Consider the following 25,540-nt stretch of genomic DNA (forward strand, 5'->3'; position numbering starts at 1 on the left):
GCTAGTCCCTACTTGCTGTTTACCATGTAGCCCTGAACAAAGAGAACTGAATGACAAATCCTGTTTTGCACCGAGTTGCATGGCTGGAAAACCTGAGCGAGTCTGGCGGGACTGGAAGCAGGCTGCTGTGGAGCAGCTGCATCGCAGGCTGCCTAGAGAGCCAGCAGGCCCAAAAGAACTGACGGCAGCTGGAGGAGCAGCAGATTCTAGATGGAGCCGCCAAGTGAGGGAGATGCCTTAGTGAGTGCTTCCACAGCAAGAGGCTGCTTGTTTTCTGGGATGTACCCTGGCATTCTTGTGTTACAGACAACAAGGATAAGTCTGGAATAAAGCAGACAACGACTTGGAAGCGTTTCCCTGCTCTACTAGCAGTTTTCTGGGTTTTTTTGTGGTTTCTTCCCCCCCCGCCCCCGGAAAACCTGGAGACACCAGAAGAAAATAAAAGCTCTGAGAAAAACTTTTTCATTTTTTTACTTTACATAAGGCAACTGTCTGTTGAAGGCTGAAGGGGAGCAGGATGCCAAGAGAGCAGTCATATATTTGCTCTTCCAAATTAAAGAAAGTAATTGTAATTCTCTAAAATACTAATAGTTTCAGTAAAAATGGCCTAATCAGTGTAATATTTAAATATCACCTGGAAGCTCTCTCCTTACTAACCAAAAAAAGTGGTTGGATATCTTGTGTATGCCCAAAGGGGGCACTAGGACTTAAGTCTTCAATGCTTTTTTAATAGTCTAATGAATTTTAAATATTGCTCATTTATAAAGGTTTTTTGTAAATAACAGATACTCACAATTCCCAATTTTAATGCAGATCTGAAGTTGACAGCTCAGGTCTCCTTTATTTTATGTCACACACTTTTCTGCTACCACTGTTTTAGCAGAGGTCAGATGGAAGCAGTTGAACTGTTGTTCATCTGCCTTGGATTTCTTTTTTTTTAATTTGCAAAAAACAATCGTGCATGCCAAACCCCAGTCATATCTGTCAATTCCTAAACACTTAATTTTCTTTTCAATTCAATTTCGTTTTGTTGCAAACATCATCTTCATTCTAATGTACAGGTAAAACCCAATGTGAGTGATACAGAAAAGGCAGTTTATGACTGAGACACTGACATGGAACTTGGGAAATCCAGCTGTAATTTTCACAGCTGTCAAAGACTCCTCTGTAACCACAGTCAAAGCATTAAATCCCTGTAGACCTTCTCTATAAAACAGAGATGATGATAATATTCACATTTCCCATCCTTTGTCTATTTCTCTTATCTAGTCAGTAAGGTCTTCGGGTAAGTATGTCCTATACTCGCTATTTTTATAATGGAACCTGGATCTTGTTTGGTGCTTTCAGATGATTTTTTTTCTACAAATATTTTCAACAATGAGACAGATAAGAGTGCAGTTTATACTGAGAAGGAATACTATTATCTTTTGTGAGTTTATTCAGCATACAAATGAGGAAGAATATGGCTCTCCTTGTATGTAAATTCTCACCATGATAATTTGCAGTGGCAAGTGCATTTCATCCTTTCAAGTCACAAAAATTCAAAAGAGAAAGAAAACATTAATTTTGGCAGAAATCATACCTTAAACCAAGTTACTTGAGGCTGAGGTCGTCCTGTTATTTTACATGAGAATTTGCCTGTTTGGCCTTCACGCACAACAACCCTATTGGGTTTTGTAGCAAACTTGGGTGGACTCTCTCCCCAGATGCTTGGCCGGTGCTCCACAGATGGAACAGTAAGTCTTCCCCTGGAAAGACAATTGACATCCTGGTTTTACAGAAGAACTGGAAGCTGTTGTGGCTAGAGCACACTTCAGGAAGCATTTTAGACCAGTGCTCTGCCAACAAGGGTATATAATTGGTGGTAACCAAGATTGTGGTTACACAATATTTTTTTTGGCCAATGGAAGAAATGGAAATGCTGGTGATGACTGCTCTTGACTCCTCATGCAATGGAATAGTATGATGCTACCCACCCTCATCCAGCATACACATAATTCACATAACAAATCCTGGGGACAATTTCAGTTGCTTATAAGCAGAGCTGGGCAAACCAAATGATAGGAAACACTGCATGCCTTTAGTTTTTCCCATTTTCTGTTTCTTAATTGCTTTCTGTGCTGGTTTTGGCTGGGATAGAGTTAATTTTCTTCATAGTAGCTACTATGGGGCTATGTTTTGGATTTGTGCTGGAAACAGTGTTGATAACACAAGGATGCTTTCATTATTGCTGAGCAGTGCTTACACAGAGCCAAGGCCTTTTCTGCTCCTCACCCCAACCCACCAGTGAGTAGGCTGGGGGGCACAAGAAGCTGGGAGGGGACACGGCTGGGACAGCTGACCCCAACTGGCCAAAGGGCTCTTCCACACCATATGACCTCATGCTCAGCATATAAAGCTGGGGGAAGAAGAAGGAAGGGGGGTAAGTTCAGAGTGATGGCGTTTGTCTTCCCAAGTAACCGTTGCGCATGATGGAGCCCTGCTTTCCTGGAGATGGCTGAACACCTGCCTGCCCATGGGAAGTAGCGAATGAATTCCTTGTTTTGCTTTGCTTGTGTGCGCAGCTTTTGCTTTCCCTGTTAAACTGTCTTTATCTTAACCCATGAGTTTTCTCACTTTTAACCTTCTGATTCTCTCCCCCATCCCAGCGGGGGGAGTGAGCGAGCGGCTGTGTGGGGCTTAGCTGCTGGCTGGGGTTAAACCACAACTCCTCCTAATAGATTATTGTGCATACTTGTTCACTGTTCACAGTTCTTTATAATGTAATTTGTTTTGACACTGAGTGCAATGACACAGTAGTTTCTGATGTATGAATCAGCAACTTGTTTTTGCAACATTTCTGACATGTCCTCGTAAAGATTTTTCATTTGGGGACGGCTTCTGTTTGGAATCTCATTCACTACGATGTTTGCAAAGCAAACGTGAAAAGGGCACAAAACCAAAGTACACCCATCCTGGCTGAATGTCTGTTAAGTGTAAATGCCCAGCTCTACTTACATGGATGGCACAGCTGGGAAACAACATGTGGAATGAAACTAGAGTGACATCAGTGACTGCAGTCCAAAACCCTCAGTTACACAGCCATAAAACATAAAACATCAAGCAGTTTTATAGCAAGAAAAAACAAAGGTGCAACTTCAGGTCTGTTAATGTCAAAGGGAACACTCACGCTTTTTGCTCTGAAGCTGTGGTACAACAAAGACACACATTAGCAGATGGCAGATGGTGATTTTTTTTTTTTCCCCCCCAAGCTTTAATTTCAAGCAAACTGAACCATTTTCAAGGCCGCCTTTTCCAGGTGGCCTTTTACCACATGCAAGTAAGATATGTCAATACCTCACCATTTCTACCAGGTGTCAGATACTAACAGAGACCGCATCGCCTTAGTCCAAGGTGCTGCCAAGATATGATGGTTGCCATATAGGCAGCTTGAGGTTTCTAAGTAAGAGATGATACCATAATGAAAGGATTTACATGGACAAGAGGACCAGCAAAAAGTCTTGGGAGAGAAGGGTGACTGTAACATGCTAAAATGGAAAACACTTCATCGTATAATCAAATATCTGATAGCTTTTAATGTCATCTTCCTCATGCTACCACTAAAGAAGAGCATAAATGTGTATTAAAGAAGTCTTTTAGTGACCATCTTTAGGTGGTGTTTCCATATTTATATATCTATACACATATACTAAAGCATTAAAAGAAAAACAGCTACTAGCCAGCCTGCAGCTTTATAGCTGTTTCCCAGATATACACAAACTGAAATGTTTTGTTTTTTCTTTTTCCCTCCACCCTGCTTTATATGACAAACTTTCCATACTATAAAATTATAAATAGTCAATAGGAGTAAAACACATGAGAATGAAAAATGAGGACAATCACTCTAACTTCATGCAGTGCAATTGATTAGGATAGTGCTTTGGAAAGTCTGAATGTGTAACAAAACCTAGCAGCAACCTCGACCGTCCTTTCTTGCTTTGATTATTTAGCATGTGCGTATTTCTGTAGCACATTTGCGATACAGACATTATAATGTAAAAGCCTTCCCGATCACTCAGTTTCACTTACTATTTTCACTGTTGTAACCTCAGTTAATTTTAAAATTCAAAACATACATAAACAATATCATATCAGTGACAAAATCTTCAGTTTTAACTCTCTGTATTCTGATCACTAACGCAATCAGAAACATGTATTTTTGTCTACATCCAGGGTGACTCAGTCCCAGGGATATAAATCAGAAATAATTCTGCTTAAATTCAGGCTACTTATAAAGAAATGAATTCAGCTGTTGGAAGAATTAGGCCTGGGGCTTTTAAAACAGGGGCTTTTAAATTCCCTTAATTGTAAATGTTTACTGAAGTGCAGAAAGTACATGACAGCAAGAAGGCTCTTCTGTGTGCCAGCATAGATCACCCCATCAACCCATTCTTGCTAACAGTTACTCCAAACTGGAACAATTCTTACTTCTGGACTACAGTTTACCCACTGCGTTGCTTGGAAATACTTAAATTATATGTGAGAGAATGCTGATTTCAGTTGCTTTTATTTCTTACTGATGACTCTTAAAAGAGTATTTGAGTATTTGCTCTGGCTTTATAAGGAGACTGTCAGGTCATGGAAGATGTGGGGAAGGATTTCTGAATATCAGAGAGCAGAGACAAGAGGATGCAACATTGCAGCAGAGGAGGGTGCAATATTGCAGATACCAGCAGAATGTTCCATTTTCAGCCAGATTAATTCCTGTCTTACTAACACAGCAGCTCTCATAGTAGCTATTCTGCTTGGGATAAATGGAGATTTGGACTTAGAGCATTTGAGTTCACACATATCGAAGTGTTTGTTTTCAGATGTTGCTGTAGCTGGCACTGCCCTGCCTCTGAGAGCCCAGCCACTCTTGCTATCCCCATCTCACAAGTGTGAGAAATCATGCCAAGCAGTTACCCTATTCCAATGCAAGGCTATGCTGAACTGAGTCATTAACCACCAGGCTTTGCTTTCCTCCATTCCCTCTGATTCTTGCACAGGTAAGGAGCCTTGGGGATACGTTTCCAGTGAGGAATTACTGAGAACTGGACAAGAATCCAACCCTTTTTGACTGGCCCTCAAAGTGAATCAGAGCTAAAGACGAAATGCAAGAGGCACTTAAAATGGGGAGAAGTGGTTATTCTCTAGAAAGAGACATTTTACTTATTTTCCTACCAAAACATATTTAGGTGTCTGTGAAACAGTATCAAAGCCAGTGGACTTCTTACCCAGGGCTTTTGGCACTGGATGGCAGGCTGTATTTCTTCAAGGAGTTTCCTGTAAGCATAGGACAGAAAGACAGGAAGTCAGAAGTTTTGTCAAGACCACTGGGAATTACAGATATATTCAGTAATTCAGTATGAAGACTATGTAAAAGATGCATTTCTCCCGGTTTCAAACATAAAGGAGGAATGCAGCACCTGCAGTACAAGGTTATGTCATCTGTAGTCCAAAGTTAGGCTCTGCAATTTCAAAAACAAGTTTTAGCATAGTTACCATCTAACCCCTGGCCTCAGTAGTAACAACGCTGCAGATTATTCATGCAAAAGTATTTTCAAACAAGTGAATGAAACACTGCATCTAATTTCTACAGTGCAGCACTAATTCAAATTAAGATAGCAAAAAAAGGGGTTTGGACTCTGAAAGAGGTTTTACTTTACTTGGTTTGTTTTTTAGTCCTTGTGCTAGCCCAGACTACCTTTTCTGTAAAATGATTCTTTTTGAAGCACAACAGTTACATGTTTGCTGATGTGAGCAACAGGGAGATGCGTACAAAGTCGTGTAAGCTCAGCGCCATCTACTGCACACAGCATTCCTGGTCGCTCTGGCACATTAAAAAAGGGTACTGACCTGGGGTAGATCCAGAGCGGCAGCACGAAACAAACAGCTCTGATGACTGTGAAAAAAATTTTTCTAGGGTCTTATAAGAATCTGCATTACTGTCAGATAGGACAGCCATGCAAGATGGAAAGACTAGATTGTGTTTCTGTCACTCATTTTTTCAAGTAAGTCAGCCCCGCATAGACATCTTTGCTGAGAACAGAAAAAAATCTGTGCTTTGCTATCTTGATGCATAGAGGGATTTTTAGAGTAAAGACCATGTAATTCTTAAACTCTGTGAAATTCAGACATTGGGTACTGCCATGAAATTTGTTTTAAACTGCAGCAAAGGCCAGGTCAGAAAAACTGATAAAAACAGCTTTAAAAAATCCTTCACCTCCGTGCAAATTGTCACTCATAAAAGTTGTCACAACTTAAAACTAGAGGGAAAAAAAATTGCATAATTTTTACAACAGAAGGCAGTAACACTCATGCCAGATCTATGCATATTTCAGTATGTACTCTGAGGATATCTGATAGAGATTTTGACTCTGGATAAATCCAAATGCTGATTATTTCAGGACTGCTGCAGATTTTTGCTTTTCTTCAAGAATTCAACACGAAGTTGTGACCTGAGGAGCTTTGGTATTCAACAGATCTCTGACATGACCAAACTGCAAAGAGAGAAGGAGTACAATTGATTTCCATCCTTCCCTGGCTTTGTGTCACTCTTTACATTTTAAATTTGGCAGTTTGCAACTATCTAATATGCAGATGGTTTCTTAAAAATTCCTGGGTTTGATCTTGGCTGTTTCCCGTGTGACATTAAGCATGCAATTACAACCAGGCGTTCAACTTAGCAAATGGAAGCATGCGTGGAGAACTCCAGAAACCCATTGCTAGGCTGTGAAGCAACCAGTTTTTACTGCCTGAGAGAAAATGCTAACTTTCCAGGCCTTTGTTTCTGTCCCGAGTGGTGGCTTCCATGAAAATTATGAAGTTTATAGCAAAGTCTTTAAAGCTAGGTCTTTTGTTACCTGGCCATCATCATACACATCTGAAACTGAACGCACACTTTATCTAGCTATAGACATGTAGTTCCCTGCAAAATGTCTTAAACTGTGAAATGCAATTAATGAATCTTGCTCTTGCACCAGTGAGAAAGCATGTGTGTACAGTTGTGATTTTAACCAGACAGTTTAACACAGCTTGTTCATTTAATTAAACTCTATAATCATCGCAACAACAGTATAAGTATCCTCTTACCTTCCACTGTCAGTTCCACGGTCACTTGACGAACCCCACCATCATTTGCAGCCTCGCAGGTGTATTTGCCACCATCGCTTTCCTGTACACCTTTGATTACCAAGCTGAATATGCCCCGAATGCTGCGGTCCACGACATAATGGTCTCCCTCTGGGACAGGATGCCCATTTCTGTACCACGTGATCTGAGGCTCAGGGTAGCCTCTGACCTGGAAAGATGTGAGAGAGAGTGGAGAAAGAAGGCAAACATAACAGATGATGGAATTAGGAAGAAATGTTGGACATTTAGCAATGCAGTGGAAATTTCTTGACACAGGAGCTGTTAAACACATACTCTTTGCAAGCCAAATGGCAGAACAAAATGAAATGAAAAAACTCTTGGGTAAGTCAAACTGTTAAAATCATAAGACTAGCCAGGCAGATAGATACCTACACAGAAAAGTTTCCCACTAGAATGGTTTACCTGCAGAAGCATAGTGACAGTGCCAACGAAGAATCCTGACACCTGGGTCCCCATTGTTCAGAGACTCAAGGGCAGTAGTCTACTATACCTCTAAGTATGCAAGGCTGCAAGGTATCTAGACCAAAAATTTCTATCATGGTTGCCAATAGGCTTATATTGTAAATCCCATTTAGTTTTCAAATGTGCTGACATACAGTAGCTCCTGACAATATACAGCCAAGAAATGCAGACACATACCAAATTTTGTCTGAATAAAAGCAGAAGATAGGGAGTTGCAATTTGAGAAAGTGTCGTTAAGGGTCATTCTCATGCTATGGTGGTAAGAGGACTATAAAGACCTAGACATATTCACACAAACACACTGCTCAACTTAAAGAGCTTTGTGGTCTACTGGTAGCCCAAACAAGAGCTTTCAATGAAATTAACCAGTCCTGTGCTCATTAAATAGCAACCATATTAATATATGCTTGCCTGCTATGGCATTAATGATACCTTCAGATTTTCAGGCAGATTCTCAGTTGGTATAACTGAGAATGGAGTTATTGATTTCAACTGAGCTGTTGAAACCTGCTGAGGATCTGTGTCTGTCTTTCATAAAAAAATGGGAAAAGCAGACATACAACAGTTTCCGCCAAAGAATTAACTCCTCAGGCAAAGGTTCTTCCTCTGCTTTATGAGAGATGCCATCCTCTTTGAAGGTCACTTTAGTATGTGTTAACTGCTAGCACACTTCCCCAGTCATCATAACAACTCCTGATTACAATATTTCGCCCTTCTTTCCTGTTTCCCCACTCTGATATGTTAGCTCTCCATCTTCTGACTCTTTGATCTTTTGCCTACATGTCATGAAGTAACTGAGTGGATCAAGATGAGCTGGGATGAGTAATAGTTGTGGCTGCATTTGCTCACTGGGAAAGGAGCAATGTTGCATTTTGATCTATGTTATCAAATCTTGGCAACTGAGCAGGAAGTCCCTTCAACCTCCAGGTGGGCAAAATATTGATGATCTGTCTTGATTTGAAGAAGGCTTGGTTGTGGCTTGTGCAAATTCCTCCCAGCATTCTCCTCTCAGTTTGAAATCCGCATTTCAGCTCTGCTTTCTTCTGCACAGCACTTACTTTCCAAATTACAATCTTTAGCCAACCAACCTTACCCATTCTTAGGTTCTCTTCTTTCAAAACCTTTCATTTTTAATCCAGCCCCACCTCACTCCAGCTGGGTTTCTCATCTGTTGGAGCTTAACCTACAGCTGTCAGAAATTTTTCTCTTTCCTTTAATTCCTTGGGCATCAGTTCAGACAAATTAATTTTGCCAGTGATGTGGTGACCCCTTCTTCCTGGCACTACTTGCTCAATATATATAGAGAGAGGACATTCATGTTTGCCAAGAGCATGAATATGCTGAATAAGCTGGAGAAACTTTCCACTTCTGATACAAACTTCTCAAGTTCTTTCTGAGTCTATCTTTACCTAAGTAAGAGCCATATTCTATGAAGAATATGTTGTGGGATCCTGCACAATGGGGAGTCGATTGCTGTTTAAAAATACCACAGGATCTTTCTAAAGCTCTTCACGGCCGTGCCTTTTCTTTCCTGCGCTTTCTGAAAAACAGCAGCTCCCACTCAACCATGCCCCCTAACACTACTCCAGCATGTTGGTTTAGTGCTTACTCAGAGGGCAGGATCCCAGGAATATCTTTCTCAGTGCATCTCATTTTCAGAAAAAGGGAGTTGTGAAGCATCAACATGAGATTTTTACAGTAGTGTAACTCTTGTTAATTGATAACATGCTCACTGGTACAGAAAGTGACTTGTACCAAAGAACTGTTTCTTACTATTAACTTGTCAATGCCCTCCTACCTATCTTTTCATTTTAGATTAAGAAACCAACAGAGAGATAAAGTGACTTGCCCAAAGCCAGAGAGTATATTAGAATGGAGTTTCTATCTCTCATTTTTGCTTCACTGGATATTAAGATTTCCTTGAATTTGAAATATTTGAGGCAAAATGGCTTTGAAACTGCTATTTCAAGTAATAGAATACAGTAAAATGACAGAGTAGCACTGAATTGGCGTGAAGAAAGAACCACCTTTTCAGTGCATTACATCACAACCTCTTTACTAACACTAGTCTAGCCACATCTGTTTACAGCTGCTGAGATTCTGGTCTGTGAATACAAGTCATCAATTACACATCACCTAATATATTTACTATTTTTTCCTGTTCGCAATCATTCCTTCTGGTGTTTTCTTCTATATACTGTTCAACCCAGCTTCAAAGCTCCCAAGCATAAACCTTCCATCACTTATCCCAGGGAACAACTGGAGTTGAAGCAATGGGAAACACCTTCCTTCCATTTTTCTTTTTGTTTTATCATATTCTTAAGTCCCTCTTGGACCACACAAGGCCATTTTTACCTGACCCCTCAAGCCCTGGCAGACCATTATACATGCCCTTCCGGTATCACATGGCTGAGCCTACATTAACTATTTTTCCATTTCTTCCATGTGTGTTTATTTATGCTTGCTATAGCTGTATTATTTTGTTCATCCACACCTCTACACTGAGGAAATGCCACACAGAAAATTACAAACACAGGCGATCAGCATGTCATTTTCAAAAGGTTGAGTCATTCCCTTCCCAAACTCTGTATTTTTTTTCTTTCATTTTTTGTCAAAAATGAAATGATGGGAAAGCAGAAGTTTACAGAATTGCTCTGTTGCAAGGATTTATTTCAGGTTTGGGTTTGGAATGTGTTTCAAACTGAGCCAGCCCTCTCTGAAATACATAGTCTTGCCATAAAAGTGTCAGGGACCCTTAAACGAATCACTGGTTACTAGGTTTTGATCCTAATGGATCAATTCCAGAACTGCAGCAGGTTTTATATTCCTCCCTAACCTTTCCAGAGCTCACTAAAAACATCTGCCTTGAATAAATCCACAGCAAAGAGAAATTTATCTGCTTATTTAATGCCCAGCAGAGAAGGCTATAACCTTTATTTACAGCTTGGCCTGTGTGTGTATTGCCAGTCCCAGTGAGGCTACAGCTTTTCTTTACCTGCTCTACAACACTAACAAGTGGAAAATTGACAGCAAGCAGCAAATAACTGTTGTATTAGCACAAACATGAGTTTTGAGTTTTTGTCTGGACCCATCAACTGCTAGAGTCTTCCTGGAAAAGCCTGCTAAGGTAAAACAGGCCTTCTGCTCCATGCATCAACACAGCAAGTGGAAAGAGCTGAGACAGAACCTGTTGCCTGTGAAGCTTCCAGAGTTAAGACTCAGTTCCGCATCTAGGTCTGGGGGAATGCTATTGAAAAGGGATGGCACTAGGTTCCCAAAGAAAAGAAATAAGGAGAAAAAATACAACAAATCTATTGAACCTGTACACTAAGGGATAGTGTTATTAAAAAATGTGCTGCTACAAACTAGTCCCCATTGTCACAAACCTAAAGGCATTCAGTGACCACCAATGCCAAATATATTCAGTGACCCTTTTTCTTGTTCAAAAGCGATGGAAATATTTTCTAAAACTTGACCTATATCTATGTTCCATAAAAGAGCTGTTTATATACCAATCTCAAAAAACCATAAGTTTGCCTACTTAAATGCGTCACAGTTGCAGTAGCAGTTTAGGGCAATGAGATGCACTCTTTTGGCTCATGCTTTTAACTTCAAAGTCGTATCCTACTTTGTAATAACTGTTGCTGGCTCCAGTGAGGTTAACAATGAATACAAACACAGCACCCAAAAAGCGTCAGCTATAAGTGACAATAAACCAAAGTGTAAGTAACTGTGAAACACTGATGGGGTGTGTTCTATTACTGGGTGCTGCTCACTTTGACAGTAACAACTTAAGACTATTGGAAATGATGGCAAACATTACATGACATATTCTAGCATTACGTTCATTATACTGGCTGAGGTGTTTAGTGCTTGACGTTAAGGACTAGATAAATGTCCCATGTTGCTGCTCAGTGTCACATCAACACACAAGCAATGAGATCAGGAAGAAAACAGCTATCAAAGGATGTCTTGGTTTGCAAAATCCCCCCAAATGACATCATATATGGACATATATACACATCAAAAGTTGTACTAAGACTGACAATGATACAACAGTTATGAAGTTGCTATTCAAAATAACTCCCCTCATAGAGATGATTTAATATGCTGCAATATGAATTCCCCTAATGGCTAAAGTTCCTCTCAAGAGACAATCCTTCTCTCCCATGAAGTCAGAATTTTAAAACATCCAGATTCTTTCAGCACATCGCATTCAGTTGTGCTGCTATTTCTGTAGACTACCTTTGCCTTTAATTCCACAAAATCCAGAATTAAGACCTATGTATGTAAAGTATTCAATCATTGAATAAAAGAATCAGTTGTATTTGGGTGGTTCAATCCATCTAAAGAAAATTGATTTTGAATTTACCTTTGAAAGACAGAAATATTCTCCATTCAACTTTTTATACTTCACACGCTATTTAAAACGTAGCTTTCAACCCTATTTGCATACCTTGCTGCTTTTTGAGGAAGGTTGTCCCCTTTGTAGGCTGTTAAAGAATAACAGGGTATAGTAGGTAGTATTTAACATCCTAAAATAAGCAGGTTTGCTACTCGTGCAGCTAAGTGACACTGCTTTTTGACACCTGGTTCTCAGTGAGAAGAACTTGGTATCGTAACTGCCTATTTATATTTGAGACAGAAAAATACAGAACATACTTCTTAGCGAAAATGTATGGAAGTTTTTGTTGTTTTAATTAACATGTGCACTGATAAAGAGTTATGCAAAAATAGACTTTTCCACTTGTCTTGAGACTTTTAAGGATATGCAGTCCTTGAGGCTATTAAAAGTGATGCTCTTAGCCTGTATCTCATTCATTGCAACACAGAGAAGTAATTTATTAAAAATGCTGATGGTTAGTAGTGTAGCTAGAATATTTATAGTTAGACTGTAGTGTCTGGAAGCATTAAAACAACATGAAAACAGTTTGCATGACCTGGGTAACAAGTCTTTCTTACAAGAAGAATGGCAGTAATGAGAAATGTTTTCTAATGCATAAAGGTACCTGCAAAGCAGAAGAGAATAAACTGTTTCCCACATCCACAGTGGATAGGACAAGCAACAGACTTTTAAGAGAAATTGGCCAGTGGGTTGGTAGATGATGTCTGACAGCAGTGACCTCCTTTAGAAGAACAGCAGGTGTTTTGCTTATTTGGCTGCCTGCCTATCTTAACATTAAGGAATGCCAGAGAGTGAGGTAACTTTCTGAGAAGGGTTTGTAGCCTATCCTCTGTTCCGTGCCCACCTTCAACCAGAAACCAGTCATTTCTTGGAATTACATCTCAGAAAAGGCCACAGAGATCAGAAGTTGCAAAGGGACAAAAAGAGGATAGCCTCAGTTATAGTTGCCAGGTGTTACTGTTGAGCTCCGAAGTGTATGCTTTGGGCAGATCATTAGAAGTCACACCAGGAAGAGACATCAAGGGAGATGTGGAAAACCATTCAGAATATCTGACAAAGTTTGACCTTTATTCTGCTGCCTGGAAACAAAAGCCTGACACAAAAAAAAGAAGGGACTTGGCCTAGCAGATACTCATTACTAGCAGGGCATAAACTGCTTGCACCTTTTGCAAAACTTAGCATATTGATCCATCAGACTGTATCAAGAAAGCAGCAGAAGAAATGAGATTAAGTAGCATGACTAATTTGTAAGTGTAATTCTACGCAAAGAAGTGAAGAGACAGGAAAAAACAATGTATAGCACTTACACTTGAAATGCGGTAGAGACTGTACAGTGTACCTCTTCTTCCAATGTCTAGGTATCAGCAAAAATGGAATATTATTCACTTTATTGCAAGTTATGTATTAGATGGGCTCATCTGAAGGTCCTACAGTTGAAAGCTCTCACGCAGCCCCAAGAGATTCAATTCAGACAGTAACAGCTGTTCTGTGGATGTGGCTCATCCTAGGTCCTACAAAAAAAGAGGTGTTTCCCATAGTCATCAGACTCTAGCCAGTGTCCTCTGTCTTCCCTGAATCAAGAGCCAAGAGTTTTTGGATCTGGACCTTGATCAAAAGACTTGCGAGGGGAATGAAGTACTTGAGAGCAAACTTAGCAGAGGATGCTAAGAACTGGATATACCATAACACATGCTCTGTCCATATGGACAGAGCTGTGCTCTCTAAGAAGAAAAAAAGCCAGTTCTTGTTGTAATAGTTCATACCGATGTGAACTCTTAATGTCAGTCTTATGAAAAATGTACTACAAAACTGTGGAGACTACAACATGAACATTGTGAATAAACCCCACCCAATAGGGGGTATATTTTTATTTTAATTTAAATTTTTTGGTTAGTGTGGGTGGGAAACATGGTTCTGGCCAGTGCAAGTCTTGTAACAAAGCTTCTGTTAGGCTCAACCTGCAGTTTGCTTTAACAAATGAACAGCAGATGTTCTTGATAAAGGAAAGTGGACATAATACATTGTTAAGCTCCTTCTGAGACTTTAAACACACACAAACCGTATCTCAAGAATAGTTTATCCATTTTAAAAGCTTGCTTCTGAAACAGAGGACTTGCCTGGCAAGGTTAAACATGAAAATGTTAAATATTTGGAGACTTACCTATGACCTTGCAAACAAAGCAAATAACCTACCTCTTCTACAGAGCAGTCTAGAATCTACAATTGCCTCATTTAAAGCGAAAATGGAATACATACTAGGACTAAACATAGCTCACTTCAAAGCATTACCTAGTGTACGTACAAGAAACAATAATGGTCTTTCTGTAAACCTTGGGTATGTTTTCGTTTAAGTGCTGAACTCTGGTACACTATGTCTGGTGTTTAGGTTTCTAGTTCCACATGCACACAGTCCTCATAAATTAGTTCTATGGGCGTGACCCTAACTGGAACACAACTCTGAAGACATAAGTCTTCACAACTGATGTGTGCAATTATCTGTTTCTTCTCCTAGATTGTGTGGAGCAGGGAGAGAAAAATGACAACACAGACCTTCAAACAGACCGTTGTCTTGAAAAAAACAAAAACAAAAACAAAAACAAACCACCAACAAAAAACCCACAAAAAACCAACCAAAATCAGCAACAATCAAAAAAGAATCAAAAGTAGAAAGTAGAATCAAACACCTGCAAAGCACCACCAAATACTACAACTCATTCTTCAGGCACCCATCCCTGGCAATCACTGCATTCTGTTCTTAGGCAATCTCAGACCATGCATAATTACATTGAGCTCCTTCTCAAGGTTTCACCTATAGAAGTTTCAAACCATACATATTTTGCTTGATTCTAATTTGTGGCAATGAAAAGAAAACCTTTGCCAAATTGAACTCCTTGATATTGCCGATGTTAACATCGTGAGTGAAAGAAATCTCACATCCTTTTAGTCTTGAGTAGAAAGATCATATGCCATAGCACTAACATAGAAAGGCTGCAAGATCTGTCATTGTCCTGTTTGCCCTGACGAGAGATATGGAAGAATTACCTGGAGATGGAATTCATAGAATTCAATGCAAGAGTAAGGAGACCCATTCATAGAATTCAATGCAAGGGTAAGGAGACCCAGAAGGTAAAAAGAGACTTAGCACTTTCTTCCTATTTACTAAAAGCTGTTCCTTGAAAATTATTATTTCAATACAACTGTTGGTGTGCCATATGAAGCTTACCTCTTCCTAGTGCTATGGAAAAACCTGTGGTCCACTTTCAGAAGATGCTGTGTAATGCGTAGTTTTCACTGACTTAAAACATGACAGTGAGTGCTGAGCGCTTCCGGCACATTTTGACTGCTGTACCCAACTATGGGGATATGAATGAAAACCCGTATACTTTAGTTTATTTTCAAAAGCCCACTAAAACTCCCACAATATCATAAACCTACATGGACGAAGTTCAGATTATGGATCCTGGACCTAATCTGTAGATCATAGGATACAATTACAGAATTCAGGTGAGACAGAAGCTAGGGGAAAGTAAAGAGTTAAAGGATTCTCTAAATTTTCACGAGAGACCCTTTCATAGAGTTTCGCTTTGCTGCCTGGCAATGTGCAAGGGTTTCTGCAGGAGCTTGGCAAAAAGTCCATTCATCCTAGAAAGTGTGGAATGATTTGATCAGATGGAAGAATAACTTTCTGCCATGTTTCTGTGCTTATTCCCTCCCTGAGACCCGTACTGACAATCTAGAATTCTGTAGCAAAAAGACAAAAGTTTATCTTAAACAAAATTCTTTGACTCTGATGAAAACTTATTAGATCTTGCTTCATTAACTCTGCAATGCTCCACTTGGCTGGAAGCATGCTTTCAGTTTAGGTCATAAACCAGTGCTGGCATTACATGCATGCTACTTAGGTAATCTAGAAGAAACATATGTAACTGGGTCTAGTGAACTACTAGCGCACCTCACTACTCCTAATTGTCTAAATAGGAATTCAAGTACCCAAGGACAAAACTTAAAATGCATAAAGAAACACGCACACAGAAAATGCATACACAAACACAGCCATTATGGTGGTCATGGGCAAAAGATGTTACAAGAAAGGAAAGGTGCCTAAAACAGTAATGCACTGGAGAATTCATGAAAAACAGCAAGCTTCTTTGTAAAGGAGAACACTTTGGACCCTACGTTTCTGTGAAGCTTTACAGAAAAGATACAAATAAAGCTGGTTTGGATTTTCCATCTGAAAAATCAAGTTATGAGATGGTCACAAAACCAGATTTACTTCATGCATGTTGTGGGAACTTAGAGAACAGCCAGAAGTTACACTCTGAAGTTACAAGCCTGAGCAAGTGCAGTACCTTAGTACATCATTAGGCAGGCTTAGGCGGGCCTCCCAGACTGCGTGCAAGGCACTGTCTGCTTTAACCTTGTTGTTTGACATTTTACTGGCTTCCTATTTTTTATATTTTGGAAAACAGCAAATAAACATTCTTTATTCACTTCCATGTCATTCATGATTGTATAAACCTGTTTCAAATCCTTCTCTGCTTGTATTGTTCAATCTGAAGAGCCCTTGTTTTTTAATCTGTGCTTGTACTAGGAGCCATGAAATACCTCTAATAATCCTTGTCAAAATTTCTGTTTCTTTTCTAGCCTGAGATAAGGACAGATCAGAACTGCATGTAGCATTTAAAATGTGGGAATCCACAGATTTCTAGATTGAAACAGCAGACTGTTGGGGTTTTTTTTCTTTCCAAAATTTTTTTAACACTATTTCCTGTATTTCCCACCTTGAGCTGATTAGTCAGAGCGCTGTTCAGGGCAAGATCTCTCTTTTGAATAGTAATAGTGTGCTGGTTTTGTCTGGGATAAAGTTAATTTTCTTCACAGTAGCTAGTATGGGGCTATGTTTTGGATTTGTGCTGGAAACAGTGTTGATAACACAGAGATGTTTTTGTTACTGCTGAGCAGTGCTTACATGCAGTCAAGGCCTTTTCTGCTCCTCACCCCACCCCACCCCACCAGCGAGGAGGCTGGGGGGGCACAAGAAGCTGGGAGGGGACACGGCTGGGACAGCTGACCCTAACTGGCCAAAGGGCTCTTCCACACCATATGGCGTCATGCTCAGCATATAAAGCTGGGGGAAGAAGGAGGAAGGGGGGACATTCGGAGTGATGGTGTTTTGTCTTCCCAAGTCACCGTTACGTGTGATGGAGCCCTGCTTTCCTGGAGATGGCTGAACACCTGCCTGCCCGTGGCAAGGAGTGAATGAATTCCTTGTTTTGCTTTGCCTGTGTGTGTGGCTTTTTCTTTCCCTATTAAATTGTCTTTATCTTGACCCACAAGTTTTCTCACTTTTACCCTTCTGATTTTCTCCCCCGTCCCAGCAAGGGGGAGTGAGCAAGTGGCTGCGTGGTGCTTAGCTGGGGTTAAACCACAACAAATAGCTAATAAAAATTGAACTAAGTATATTGTATTTTTCTACTTTGTGCTCATCAATGCCAAATGGCATTTGACGTTTTATAGTCCAGGCACTAAACAGAATGAGATCCTTTTGCAGATAGCACCCCACCAATTTTAGTTTTGACTCTTTAAAGTAGTTCTGCATTATCGGCAAATTTTGTTATCTCACTATTCAACCCCTTTTTGCAGATTGCAAAGGTGCTGAACACTACACATACTACCACAGTTCTTCAGGGGAATCAGCATTTATGGTACTCCCAGCAGGGAAGAATTTATGACCTATCCATGGAAGACATGGTCTGCTAACTGAAAAGCAGACAGCAGCTGCAGATCATTTCTTCTTCAATCTTCTACATTTAATCATATTTTTTTGTAAAATTCAGTGTGGAGAGTTCCCAGAGGTGCACGGAGTATTGGCTTTGTGCTCAGTCACCACAGTACAGCTGTTTGAATAAAGCATTGCTTTCCCAGCTACCATAACATCTGCAAGTCCATTTGTCCTAAATTATTTCTGAAGGACTCAAATGGCATCTCAGAGCAGCACTGGGTGTCAAGCTGCTTTGAGTTTATTTAATTTCTAAGTTCAAACACCAGCCCAAATTAATGCAGCTCTTCAGAAAATGCTAAGCCCTACTTATGTCTTCTGGAATTAATCACATGCATAGGTGCTTTTCCTAAATTACATTTTATTTCATTTAAAGAATAAGTTTAAATTTATTGCATTTAAAGTAACATTGATATAGGAGTCTTCAGACAGCCCCAAAATAACCTGAAAAATAATTCAGATGAAATACAGAACACTATCAAGGTGGACTCTACCCTTCCCATTATAGTGGACATGAGGGGAACACACTGTATAGAGAAACATATTTCTGTGTAGCTCTAACGTCAATCAGCAAGTGAATCAGTGGTTGTAAACCTCTGTTACACTAATGGGGGCATTTTCACACAGGTGTTGCAGTTTCAGAGTGGCAGTGTTTTTTTTGATGGAGCTTTAATAAATCATTTTACCAGCAGCAACATCTGCCTTTTTACTTTCCCCACATTGTAGCCAGCTGACCTGTAGCCATTAAGCGCATGAGGAGAGTTTTATGCAAACCACCCATATAGCTCACCTGGACCTTTTCTTTCTGTAAATACAAGTTTTCTGAACTTAATATGGGATTATAAGTAGACTGAATCTCTGTCCATCTTTAGATCTATATTTATATTTAGTCATTATCCAATTTTTCCCCTTCTTAAAAAAGTTTGTCTAGGTTGGCAATTCAAAAGCTGTCAGATGCCATAAACCTTGGATAAAGTCTAGGAGAAAGCTTAGGCTATTTCCCCCATTGCCACCCAGATGCTGCCCCGGCTTCCTCCTACTCCTCTGTAGCTGTTGCACATTTTGCTGAGTTACACTGGCACACAAAGACGACAAGGTCTCTGCAAAGTGGTGAAATTCTCACACTTTGTTAAAAGAGGAGTGCGCAGGATACTGAATTATGTACAAACTGAAGACAATTTCAGTTCCAAAATACGTAGCTGTCATCTGGGAAAGTGTCACTCTGACTTCATAGCTGAGGATCCAAGACATGGAGATACCCAGAGACTTTGCCAAACTCACACTAAAAGGAAATTAGCTTTCCATATTTAATAATGTTAGATCAAATACTCTGACCATATTTCTTCCTTGCCAACAAATTTGCTGTTGCAGCAATCAATGCAAAGACTGAATTGAAGCGGCAACACAGGACAGCAGCTGCTCATCTTACCCTGAATAATGACTGAAGCCATCAACATTATATTAATGTGTTTGTATACAGGTATCAAAGTGTACAGTTACCGAGTAACAGTAAAGAGAGTCCAGACAGAATAGGTCCAGAGTCTTTGCAGCAAAATGAGAAGCATGTAAAATAGTGTTACCAATAAGAGAATGTTAACTCACCACCATAGGAGAATGTGAGTAACATAGTAAGATACGACTCTGTCAGCTCTCAGTAACTTCAATACTGCCGTACAGCTCTGCAGAATAGAAGTGTCTGCAGAATGGGCCAAAAAGATTTCAAAGCCAAGGGCAAACACAAGAGCTCTCAACAAAACAGGGGAGATAAACTTTGCAGCCCTCTCTTGGGTGAAACTCTCATCAATTTTAATGAGAATTTCCTCTGCTTCTAAGTCTCTCCTTAAAGAAAAAAAAAAGGCAAACTGCAAAGAGGAAGCTTTCTTCCTATGGACCAACTGATGTTAAGGCCTTTTAAAAAGTGTTAAATTTTATGAGGTGCTGAATAGTTTGAATAGCTTAAAACGCCAAAAAATGCAAAGAAATAGCTGATCTGTGTGCGTGGTTATGGGTCATTTAGGATTATGCAGTAAGAATGTAAATGAGTTCAAAGGGAAACAACTGTGGCTGCTGAATGGAAGTAGGGCTCTTGCTAATTTTTCCACATAGCCCAGTTAGCACCTAAAATGGGGTCTCTTTCCCTATCCTTCTCTTCCTCTCCATCTTTGGTGATTCTGAATCAAGGTGTCTATCAAATATTACTAAATGAAGCAGCTGCTTTAAGTCAGTAGCAATGAGTTTAGCAGCATGCCAGAAGTTTGCTGATAGGACCAGTGTTCATTTCAGAGCAGCAGCAATCTTTGCTACAGAAAACAAGATTTTGAAAAATCAGACCAGAGTTTTACTGTGTTGCGAGAGCTGTCAGAGCAGAAGCAGTTCATTCATTTCCACTTCAACAGGACAGCCTGATTTACTGTGTTTGCTGCTACTTTTGTTCATAAATTTTATTTGGCAGCACTAGAAGAAAGGCTGAAACATAAACCAGTTTAACACAATAAAAACAAATTGCTGGGAAACTGTCTCCCCTCTTCCCACCACAAAAAGCATAGCTTTTAACACTTGACAAAGATTTTTGCTTTCAGTTGTGAATCATCCTTCATTCAGTAACAATTCAGAAAAGTGGGTAAAGATTGTTTAGACCAAGCACAGATTGTTTAGACCTGTACTGACAAGTACAGGATGAAATTAACACCAACGTTTCGCTCTGTCACTAGCAAAATGTGTGTGTGTCCCCACTTAGAAGGAAAACTGTAAACATTTAGCTGTTTTATCTCACAGAACTGATCACAGAATCCAGACACTCTGAGCCACAGCTGGAGACTGGGACATCATCAGGTCAAAAACCTGATACCACATGAAAAAAGCAAAACTGAACAGCGTCAATTATTTTCAGAGCAACGACCCCTTCATAACAATAATATTTGGGATGTGAAACGGCAGTCACTTTTTAAAGACGACAATCCACTCTTTTTCTTTCCTTTCTCAAGAGAATGATCATCATTCACTGCAATAACACTTACAAAAAACTAATTTTTCCATTGTGTATTATTTCTGGAAGACTGAAAGATTTTTTTTTTTTTTTTACTTACCAATGTGAAGTTTCTGTCTTAATAGGATATGAATTTATTTTATACGTCACCGAATACTAGTTGCCCTATCTTCTTGTAGGAGCTATGCCACTGAACAAAAGAGCTTCATACTTTCTTAGCTTGGGGGTTCTGTTCTTAGGAATTCAATATCAGTACATGCTATTAACAGGTAAGGAATCTCTATAAATTTACATGAGCACACACAGTATGCATGACCTACTGTGGAAAATCAATAAAAAAAGAAAATATGTGCTTTCTTTCTGTGCCCAGAACACACAGCTACTGGAAAATATGTTTGGAGCTATGAAATTCATAATTAAGGGCAACAATCCACATCTGGAATGTAAGGTGGTAAAAAAACCTCTTTGCTCTGAATGAATGTGCCCGTACTTTATCAATTTCCAGCCAGACAAGACTCATTTATTGCAATTTAGGAGTCTGGCAGTGGCCACAGAAAATGCTAAAACTGGATTTTGTTGCCGAGTTGACTGCACAGTTGTATGTTCATTTAAAGACTGTCTGCTGATAGTGACGAATGCTGCTGGCAAAGGCAGTGCTCTGGATAGGTTATAAAAATTCTCCTCAGTTATGTGTACTGCTTCGTTGTTAATGCTACTTGGTAGAGCTGGCAAGCACACTAGGCATGAAATGTCATTTGTTTTAAATTTCATTAAAAAGTAGAACTGATGTGATTACAAAGAGGTATAAAATGCAATGTTGGATTGTGAAGATATGAATACATTAAACAGCCTAAACATCTAGCATTTCTCATTGCACTGTTTATTCTGCTACATGCAACTTACTGCTATGCATTAAATAATTAAGGCTTCCATACACAAGCCTATTGCAAAACATCAACTGCTCATTAGCAACTGTCAGTGATGGCTTTATCCTGTAATGATCTGTAAAATCTATAAGTTTTCCAGGCTTCATACATATACTTTTTAATAACAGCTTAGCAGAGATAACTCATGAAGTGCAATATACAAACTGCTGTGTTTAAAATAAAAATAAAAACCAAGGGCTGAGCAACAACTGTTTAAAAGAAAAAATCCTCAAAGCACTAACTGAAATACTAAGTATAAATTGATGTGGCTATAAATTTCTAGTTCAACAGTTCAGAATAAATATTTATAGACATGCTGAGTTCAAGAGAAATTTTGTGGACTCGCCTCTTCTTTCTAATGCTTTCTCTCAAAACTAAAATTGCTGTGATCTTGGTAAGAGCAACACACACGTGCACTCAAAAATAGCTACATTTGTTTAGGTTGTGGAAAAAGCGCTTACTCTGCATATGCTTTCAATAGAGCTCCACTTAACTGCAGTTGCTGGCATTCCTATTGAGAGATCTTAACAAATCCAGCATAATGCTTTCCATTAAACCTATAAGAGTGCAATAGTCTCCTGAGCAGACAAACCTTTGTCTACACTTTTGTCCATTAGCATAACCCAACAGGCAAACAAGCTAGCTTTTGTGTCAAGGCACTGAGGACCTAATTCTGGCATTGTGTTTTCATTAAGTAATGCTCTTAAGCCAACAGCAGTCACCTAGATATTGGTGATATTTGCACCTATTGCAAATCTTAACTTTCTCTTCCAAAATCAGAAGCTATTTATCTCCAATAAGGATAGGTTCACATCTAAGGTACTGGATGGGAACTGAACTTTTGGAAGACAGCAGTTCAGTTCTGAATCCAGGCATGTATTTCTGTGTGATCTTGCACAAACCAATAAATCTCTCTGTGCCTCCATACTCCACATGAATGCCAACGGGGGTAACAATGACTATTTCCTCTGTTGTTTTAGCTAGGAAGGTCATCAGAGAGGAGTCCAACTCTAGTCTGGCCTGCGTATGTGTTAAATACTATCAGCAAACATACACTAGGACTCCAGTTGAATTTGGCTGTTTATGTGGCACCATGAAATAAGCAAAAATCAATACCATTTACCATAGTTCTTTAATCTGTATTTCCAAGATTTTATCATATTTTTTTCTTCCAGTGCCCTGGCTTTTAACATAACTTTGTTTTGAGATATTCATATTTGCCTCCCTGTAGAGAAGAACTGCTGAGTTATTCTTTTATAAAGGAACACCAGAATTTATATAGACAAAGAATCAAGCTTAAGTATATTGAACTCTTGTTCCAGGGTGTTCACAGAACAGAAAATCTCTTTAATCATTGTTTGCCTGATGAGTATGGGAATGTGATATAAATGAGTTAGATTTCAGATACAGCATACCAGGTACTACCATATGTGGGGAGGTGCTTTTACAAAGCTTTTACAAAATACTGTGCATTATACTAATATTCTAAGCTTTGCAAAAACAATTTAAATAATACATGCACCATAACTATAGGCTTGCTTGTGTATTATGGGGCACATGGAGAGAATGGCAGTCTCTCAAGCCACACAGTTACAATTTTACTCTACTGTGCAGCCAGAGGAAAATTAACATTCTGATTCAAAATGAGTGGAGAGAGCACAGAGCCGGATGAAATAAGCTCAATACTCTGTTGCCAAAAGCCAAGTAACCATGAACAGTATTATTTCATTTGTCAGTCTTTGCTTCTCCATTTTCTTTGGGCTACATGTGCAGATTGTTGTCATCTTTAAATGAAAAGTTCTTGTATACATTCCACATTGGCATAGAGTATGACTTTTAATTAGTATTTTAGTAAGTTCAGCTGTTGTATTTATAATAAATAGTATATTCCATAGAGTAACATTTACTATAGTATTTTGAAAAGGTGCAGAAAAGCAAGGAAAATTCTTAAAGAAAGATAAAATAATTTATTTGTCTATTTCACCTCATTCTGCACATGAATTACAAAGGTCTCTGTATAAGCAATAAAAACATGCAAAGCTGACTTGGAATTTGTACCAGTTTTAGCCACAGTATGTTCAGAAGACAAGGATTTCTTTGTTCTGTCTGACTGTGTGTTTACAGCAGTGTACTGATTTACAGAGAATAAAGCTATCTTCATCATCAGAAAGCCTAGAAAAAGATTTTTTGTGTGTGTGGGTTTTTTTTAAATGGAACATTTCCAGGTTTTCACTCTCTCATGCAGAGTGGTGTATATTCCTAAAACTCCTCTGAAGAAGAAAGGCATAAGAGCTTAGACCATCTCTAGAATCTCACTACAACATATCCTTAATGCGGGAAGGCTAGCCCAGAGGTCAGGTTACTAACTTGTGAGTCAACAAACATGATTTAATTCCCAACCAATAACGTGGCTATCAAGTTTCCTAGAAGAATAAAATAAATTCAACATATTTAGGCAGGCAATTCAAGGCCCTTATACTGGACTAGTCATCTCAGGGATGACCAGTCAGTGGACTGCCTTGATTTTCTGGCTCCTACTAGTGCAGAGAGCTTTGACGCATTACCTCTGACAGCAATAAGAACAGCAGTGTCTCCCTCATCAAGCACTACCCCAACATATCAACATTTCCTCTTCCAAAGGTTATTTCCTCCACGTAAGAGAAGAACACAGAGATGTGTATTCACATGTGATGCTGAACTATGAACTGGGATGACTTTTGGCTTAAAAATCATGATGAAGGCAGGTTTGTCCCCAGACACTAAACAATGAACTCTGGCAGCTTAGGCACAGAAACATGTGCTGTTTCAGGCACCTGCTAGAGATTCAGTAACCTCCAGTAACACAGTGGTAATGTCTTACAGACTGCACATTAAAAACTGAACTGGGCACCTATGGAAGGACAATCTGGCCTTGCCTACTTTTGCTCCTGACCGTACCCTCTGGTTGGATCCTGAACCTGGCTCATTGCTTGCCATGTCTGGGACCATCAGTAGACCCTGTTAGAGCACACGGCACTGTGTGGTGTGTTCAGAGCCTGCGGGACTTCAGCCCATTGGTGATGGTACAGCCCATGCATGGCTCACCCTCGGCTCCTGGCTTGCTTTCCTTTGGGGAGCAGCCAGCCCTTGCTGCTCCCTGTCAGACAGACTGGTTTCTCTCCTTCATGAATGGGTTGAATTGTACACAATTCACAGCAATGTTATTTTCTGTTCAGCATGCACTTAGATGCTACGGAGTCCAGATGTTACATGTAAAAAAAACTATGTTGTCTGGTTTTGCCCAGTAGGTTTCCAAACTTCATAGTGTATCCATGAGTGAACAGAGCCAAGCAACATGTTAAAAGCAGAAATTTTTAGCTTTGGAGTCTAGGTGCTAGAGTGAGTGTGGACTGAGCAAAACCGCAATGAGTAATGATGTGTTTTGATTATAAACCTTCTCCACATGTGGCCTTCTGCAAAGATTCTGAATGCATCATGCTTGCTGTCTATTAATGATTACTTTCTTCTCCTACAGGGGAAAAGCAGAATTATACCAAAAAGTGTGATTTGGTGTCATTTGGTGTAATTTAGGTCAAACTCTCAGGGACACATTTATAGACAGTCAAATGCATACTTTGCTATTTTATGTCCTCTCATAGTTACATATAGCACTGCCCCACCCCTTCCTGATCTTTGTGGTTTCATCAGCCAGATGAAGGCAAGGTGCTGGAGTAAAGTTTAAGCCTTGCTTATGATGGGAGAAGGCAAATAGATTACTAGTTAGCCAAATGCATGTCTGATGATAAGTATTCCATCCTACCTTTTGGGTC

General features: G+C 39.5%; 1 protein-coding gene across 4 annotated transcripts in view; it reads right to left on the reverse strand.

The window, feature by feature from the left end:
• MYLK (myosin light chain kinase) overlaps positions 1-25,540 on the reverse strand; it is a 223,507-nt gene that overhangs the window by 121,732 nt on the left and 76,235 nt on the right. For all 4 annotated transcript variants that reach the window (XM_075512682.1, XM_075512681.1, XM_075512680.1 and 1 more), the window contains 3 exons: positions 7,114-7,321; positions 5,256-5,304; positions 1,583-1,748 (listed from right to left, as the gene is read on the reverse strand). In XM_075512682.1, coding sequence (XP_075368797.1) covers positions 1,583-1,748; positions 5,256-5,304; positions 7,114-7,321 — 423 coding nt within the window. The remainder of the gene's footprint in view (positions 1-1,582; positions 1,749-5,255; positions 5,305-7,113; positions 7,322-25,540) is intronic.

This window comes from Mycteria americana, chromosome 9 (genome assembly GCF_035582795.1).
Source record: "Mycteria americana isolate JAX WOST 10 ecotype Jacksonville Zoo and Gardens chromosome 9, USCA_MyAme_1.0, whole genome shotgun sequence".
In the NCBI taxonomy this organism is placed as follows: Eukaryota; Metazoa; Chordata; class Aves; order Ciconiiformes; family Ciconiidae; genus Mycteria; species Mycteria americana.